At 33.9% G+C, this 6,972-nt stretch overlaps 1 protein-coding gene and 1 long non-coding RNA gene across 3 annotated transcripts in view; both read right to left on the bottom strand.

Moving 5' to 3' along the window:
• Positions 1–2,588, bottom strand: part of LOC106939747 (uncharacterized) — a 13,249-nt gene extending 10,661 nt beyond the window's left edge. The window contains exon 1 of the long non-coding RNA XR_001422906.1: positions 2,577–2,588. This is a non-coding gene — a long non-coding RNA (uncharacterized LOC106939747). The remainder of the gene's footprint in view (positions 1–2,576) is intronic.
• nubpl (nucleotide binding protein-like) overlaps positions 1–6,165 on the bottom strand; it is a 31,822-nt gene extending 25,657 nt beyond the window's left edge. For both annotated transcript variants that reach the window (XR_001422905.1, XM_015022279.1), the window contains exon 1: positions 5,977–6,165. Coding sequence is in view for 1 of the 2 variants with exons in the window: in XM_015022279.1 (XP_014877765.1) it covers positions 5,977–6,162 (186 nt within the window). In the remaining variant the exon portion in view is untranslated. The remainder of the gene's footprint in view (positions 1–5,976) is intronic.
• Between the last annotated feature and the right edge of the window lie 807 nt (positions 6,166–6,972).

Here is a 6,972-nt window from a genome sequence, read left to right as displayed (position 1 = left end):
CACAGTAGACCCTGATATGGTAACATTTCGCTATGATTAAGTTTCTTATTGTGCTTTTAGTCGACTATATTGGTTTGATTATTTGCTTATTTAATGTATAATATCAGTCAAAATAATACAAATGATCATTTAAAGAACAAAGCATACATTAGATGCTTTGTAAATACAAAAATATTTCCTACTTTAAAAGGTTTGTTAGGGCTTTCTGTATGTTTTATTTTGAAATGTTGATATATTTTATGAATTCATTGTTCAGTGGTCATTTATGCACCAGACACAGTGACAGTGACACTGGTCTAAAACCGCCCACGGCGGTTTTAGACGGGGGCCAACAGGGTACCAAGAAGTTATACTAAATAAATGCCTAATACTCAGTGGTGGATTTTTTTAACCTTCACAATTTTGCTTTTACAATGAATTAAAAATTATAGTGCTGCACTTTTAGCTGCTGTATGGAGATAGGATCACAAGGATCCAGACTGAATCTCTGGAGACGCAAGTGGGTCTTTGGCTGACTTATATCAAATGATGAAATATTGCTCTGTTTTTTTTTTTTGTTTCATTCTTTTTCAAGTGTTGCCATGGAAAAACACTGACTATCCTGGCCCCTGTGGTAAATCTGGTCTAGAACCAGCCTCCAAACCTAACTGCTTATTTATATAAATATTTTGGTAATACTCTGTAAAATATCAGAATGTTCACATAAATTTTATACTTTTAGTTGTTTGAGGACACATTTTGAATATTAAATCAGGTGTTATGATCAGTTACTCAGTGGTTTACCAAATACTTTTTACACTTGCTTAATTAAACATATTTAAAGTATACTACTCTGATTGGAGTATAGTTTTGGGGTACTCTAAATCTAACCAACCTCTATGCATGAACAGTTGCTCTATGGATCACTTTTTAAAGACAAAAAACACCGTCATAAAATATTGTCAAGCACTGCAGCGGACTGACCCGTGACAGTAGGACGACGCACCGTGGTGGGCGTCCCTTATTTTGATTTCTGAAAGGTGGCAACCCTACTCCCAGGTACCTGTAATGCGAGTTGCTCAACACTTCTAGCCGAGTGTGTTTTAGGCTCAGATCTTGTAATGCAACCGCACTTTCTGAACTTTTTTTAAGCGTCACTACCCACAGGAAGTGTCACTAAACAATGAGGTTGGTGTCATCATATTTAATAAAACTTAAATCACATATCTGATGGTATTGCTTGTAGTGTTTATGTGTACAAATAGAGAGGAATATAAAGTAATGTTGATAAGATGTACTAGAATAAAATTTCTAAATGATATAAAGTTAACAGCCAATTTTATAGTTGGTGGTGATATCCAAATGGACAAGCCAAAATTGTAATAATAAACATTCCTACATTACTGTCAGAAACCACCAACAGACTATGAGCCATATCTACAGTATTTGTCCGTGTGTTCTCTACTGGGAAACAGTTTGTAGGCAGTTGATGAGGGGAAATAAACTAAAAAAAAAAAAAAAAAAAAATAAAAAAAACCCGAGCCCCATTAAGACCCAGATTAACTAGTGACAGCCAAATGGGGTCCTCAACACAGATGTTTGTAAAACAAGATTAGGTGGCCATGTCATTTCCTGATCAAAATACAACAAACATAAATAAATGGATTTGAAAATGTCTCTACTTTCTCTAAGATCTCTTCAAAACGTAGCAATTACTTGTATGTGAAGGAATATTCAAGAATATACTTTTTATGTTTAACTTGAAAAGTGAACTTTCGCTAATTTCTTAGGCAAGGGGCCTAAGAAACTTGACTAAAAGGAAAAGTTTCTTTTTAGTTTGTAAAGTGAAAAATGTAAATATAATATTCTTACAGGAAAGTCATTCAAAACATGAAGATAGCATCTTTTGATCTAAACCAGGGGTGTCCAAAGTCAGTCCTGGAGGGCCAGCATCCTGAATGTTTTAGTTCTCTCCCTGGTTTAATACACCTGGTATTGATGGCTCGTTAGAAGGCCTAAGAGGAACACTGACAAGCTGAAAAGGTTGTTACCACCACCAGGTAGTACTGTAATGGATGTAATGGATGAAATTTTTCATCCATCAAGTAAAATGGATGACACATTTCACTGGTTATTCCTCACTGTCTGTTTGGATAACTTAATGCTTAATTTGTTAAATATATATGGTTATAATAATCTAAACCAGAACAAATTATTGCTAGAAGAAATATCCCTAAACTTGGATCACCTAAAATCATCTTACTCTATAAACAATGTTATAATTGGTGGGGATCTTAACCTCGTTCAAGATTAATTTTATGAGAGATGGCCTTCTAAACAAAACATGTTTTTACCCACACAAAATATTTAACAATTTTTGCAATGAACAAAATCTAGTTGTCGTGTGGCATCATCTTAATCCCAATTGTACAAAATTCTCATGGTTTGGCTCAAATAGCAAATCAAGACTTGATCACTAGGGTATAAAAATATAAAGGACTTTGAAGATTTAAATAGTCTTATTCGAAAATGGGAATTCATAAAGTATAAGATCAGACAATTTTCTATCTCATTCAGTAAACAACTAAAAAAAGAACTCCAAAAAAAGAACTAGATATTGTACAACTAAATATATATTACAATAAACCCAACCCCTCAACTGAAGACAAGCTAAAAATACAAATCCTCCAACCTAAACTAGATTAAATGTATACTCAAAGGGCCAAAGGGGCATTTATTAGATCAAGAGCAAGATGGATTGAGAAAGGAGAAAAAAACACTGCCTACTTTTTTGTAATCTGGAAAAAAGAAGACAACAAAATTCTATCAAATCATTAATAATAAATAATGTAGAAACCAACAATGAAAAATTAATATCAACAGAGATTTTTAAATTCTATAGCAACTTGTATACCTCCAAATTCTCAGAACAAAAATCTCGCACCTTTTTTAAACAAATTGAATCTTTTATCCCTAAAATAGAAGATAATTACAAACAAACTTGTGACAACAATATTACAGTTGAGGAACTTGATAAGGCTGTCAATCACTTCTCATTAAACAAAGCACCTGGTCCGGATGGACTTAAAGGAAACTTTTATAAACACTTTTGGGAAGACATAAAAATATTACTACATCAAGTTTTTACAGAAATTTTTAAAAATCACACTATACCTACTGCAATGAGACAAGGAACTGAATTATATGTATCCCTGAACCAGACAAGGACCCAAGATTTATTGAGAATAGAAAAACTATTACACTCGGAAATTCAGATTATAAATTACTAACGTACATATTTACCATACGTCTCCAATCAGGAATCTCAAACATTATTGCAGAATCACAATCTGGCTTCTTAAAAGGAAGATCAATCCACAACAACATTAGACTGGTAAAGGACCTGATTGAATATAGAGACATGATTAAAGATGATGGCTTTATTCTTTTCCTTGACTTTTATAAAGCCTTTGACTCGGTGGAACGCCAATTCTTATTCTCAGTTCTTGAACATCTAGGCTTTGGAGCAAACTTTATTAACTTAATTAAAGACCTATATCAAAACATAAATAGTTGTGTAATACTGCATAAGGGCACCACAGCTAGATTTAACATTAATGTTGTAATTCCTCAAGGGTGTCCCATTTCCCCATATCTCTTTAATTTAGTTGCAGAGATGTTAGCAATATATCTTAAAAACTGTGAAGACATTGAGAAATTAGATGTTTTTGGTACAGAATTAATCATTAGCCAGTTAGCAGATGACATCACTGTTTTCTGAAAATATCACAAGCAGGTTCCAATTGTAATTGATAAAATGAAACTTTTTTTCAGAGGCTTCAGGACTAATGCTTAATTTAAAAAAATGATCTTATAGCCATTCATGACACTTCCCTAAAAGAAATATCTAGCATTCCAATTAAATCTGAAATTAAATACTTGGGATCTGTTAGAACCAAAAACCAAGAATCAACCTTAACTACTGAAAACAAGATTAAAGAATGTAAATCCAAACTTAACTCATGGCTCCAACGAGACCTTTCTATTTTAGGATGAATTTACTTTTCAAAAATGTAAAGTTTGTCGAGATTAATTTATTCAACCTGCAGCACTGCTGTCCCAAATAGCTTAACTAAAACTATTAACCAAATGAACATGAACTTTATTTGGAGAAACAGGCCACACTACTTACGTAAAGGTCATATGATCAAAGAAATCAAAGATGGCGGTCTGAAAGTAATTGACTTTGAATGTCTTAACGGTACTCTTAAGATTAATTGGTTAAAATCCTGGATTAAAAATTAATCCAGGTGGTCTAAAACTTGTTCTTCTAGCTGATTTCAAAATACATAAGTTGCCCATCAAGCTATCAGAGTTCCATAAACAATTGTTACTATACTGGAAGATGCTCTACGTACATAGCTACTCACCACACTGCTCTATCATATGGAATAACAGATTCATACTACATCGCAATAATTCTTTATTTTACAAAGATTGGATGGAGAAGAATATCTGGTTTATTATACACTTAATGGATGCTAATGGTTGCATGGTAAACTAGGAACAATTCTGTGCAAAGTATCAATTCTTTCCCCCTAAAGCTGAATTTACCAGATTATATAATGCCTTACCAAAAATTATTTATTAATCAGATTAAAAATATAATAACATATCATCCGATGACCCCACAACTACCCAATTTGTCTATTAATGGAATATCAATCACTGACCAAAAATTTAATAACTACACAATTAGAAGCTGTCTAAACAAAACTTTATTCCCTGGGAAAATAAATAAAAATAACATTCTTTGCAAATTAAAAAAAAAATCAATTGAAAGATTAAGAACACTTTATTTAAAACTCCCCATACAGCCAAAAGGTAAAGAAACGCACTCAAAAGTTTTAAATGCAATTTACCCCTCCAAAGAACTACTAAGAAATTGCTTTAATAATGATGACAATAAATGCTCAGTCTGTGGAAGCAATGTAGAAATAACTGACCATGTCTTCTATGAATGCAATCAAACCAAAACTATTTTGGAATTCCTTAGAAAGGTGGATCAAATCAAAAATTGCACTTCCTGAATCTATTTCTAGAGATATGGTAACTTTTGGAGTGTTACTGAAAAACAAAACAATAGAACTGTTGTAACCTAATTTTTTGTTTGCCAAAATTCTTTATTCATAAACAGAGTACTGAGATCATCCCCAGTTTTTATTTTAAATCTGAATTCCAGTTATATTTGAAATCTCTGAAATGTACTGAATCATACGAAGACCTGACTGAAATATTAATGGAATTGCCCTCCAATGTATGTTAACCTAACATATGAGTCCCCTTGTTGCTGCTTTAGTTATTTTATTTTTTTTTCTATCAATATTACTTTATATTTCCATTTCGAAATCTGCCTCTACTATGCCCTCTACTACGGAGCCCCTAAGGGGACATGGAGAAAAAAAAAAAGGAAAGAAATCCCGACTTATTATCGCGAGATCCCGAGAAACTAAGTCGGGATCTCGAGATAATAAGTCGGGATCTCGCGATAATAAGTCGGGATCTCGCGATAATAAGTCGGGATCTCGAGATCTCGACTTAGTTTCTCGGGATCTCGCGATAATAAGTCGGGATTTCTTTCCTTTTTTTTTTTTCTCCATGTCCCCTTAGGGGCTCCGTACTCTACAGAGTTATATTGTTGTAATCGCCTTACTTGTTTGTGTTTACTTTGTTTAAATAAAGTTTTTTGGGGAAAAAAAGTTGCCCCGTATGCGTGCAAGCAGTTAAGAGGCTAAAAGAGATAGAGGAAGACAGAATCTAAAACAGCCTGTAAATGTTCCAGTCTTTAATATTAAAGACGTGGTGGATTTTATGTCCAATTATTCTCCGAGTTTTCCATGTTATTTTTTGCGCTCTTCACATCCATTCAGCCAACGTTGAAACCGTAAGCTAACCTCCCAGCTAACCTCCCAGCATAAACACAGACACAAATCTGACCTGTAATCTTTTCAGCTGCACACAGCAACCTGCTCCGTGTTTTATCTCGGTCCCGTTTCGGAATACTGAAGCCTTACTGCCTGATATCCTCAGTAAATGGGACAGTCTGGAGTATGTGAACAGAATCATGTTTAGTTCCGAGAGCTTTCTGCGCATCAGGTTTGCGCATAGTTCCATGTTCAGCATTTCTTTTTTCTTTTTTTAAAATCTTTATTCAGTAATCGTCAAAACATTGACAATGTATAAAGACAGAAAAAAAAGAAAGAAATGTGCCAGGGAAGGGAAGAGGGGGGTTATAACCAACAAAAAAATTACAAGAGATTAAATTTGTGTAATAAACTTACAGTTTTCATGGCTTTTGGATTATTAGATGAGATGATGGTACCATTGAAACTAGGGTTGCCACCTTCAAGAAATTAAAATAAGGGACACTCCCCACAGCACGTCGCTCTACTCTCATGGGGGTGATAGACACTGCAGTGATAGACACTATTTATGGGAGTGTCTTGTTTTTAAAATGTGATCCATAGAGCAATTGTTTAGACATAGAGTACTGGTACTCCACAATTGTACTCCAATAAGAGTAGCATACCTTAAACATGTTTAATTAAGCAAGTATAAAATGTATTTGGTAATCTGCTCAAGTACTGAGTAACTGATCATAACACTTGATTTAATAATCAAAATGTGTCCTCAGGCAGGGCTCCAAAAGTATAAAATTTATGTGAAAATTCTGGTATTGTAAAGAGTATTACTAAAATATTTATAGAAATAAGCAATTAGGTTTGGAGGATGGTTCTAGACCAAATTTACCACGGGGGCCAGTGTTGTCAGTGTTTTTTCATGGGGACACTTTAAAATGAATTAAACAAAAAAGCAGAGCAATATTTCATAAGCTTCAAATGAGCCAAAGAGCAACTTGTGTCTCCAGAGATTCAGGTTGCAGATCCCTGGCAGATGGAAAGTGTGATCCTATTTCGATACAGCAACTAAAAG

Source organism: Poecilia latipinna, unplaced genomic scaffold, assembly GCF_001443285.1.
Source record: "Poecilia latipinna isolate Pla-1442-1.1 unplaced genomic scaffold, P_latipinna-1.0 Scaffold2969, whole genome shotgun sequence".
In the NCBI taxonomy this organism is placed as follows: Eukaryota; Metazoa; Chordata; class Actinopteri; order Cyprinodontiformes; family Poeciliidae; genus Poecilia; species Poecilia latipinna.
The sequence above is the reverse complement of the archived record's forward strand: the minus strand, read 5'-3'. Positions and strand labels throughout refer to the sequence as shown.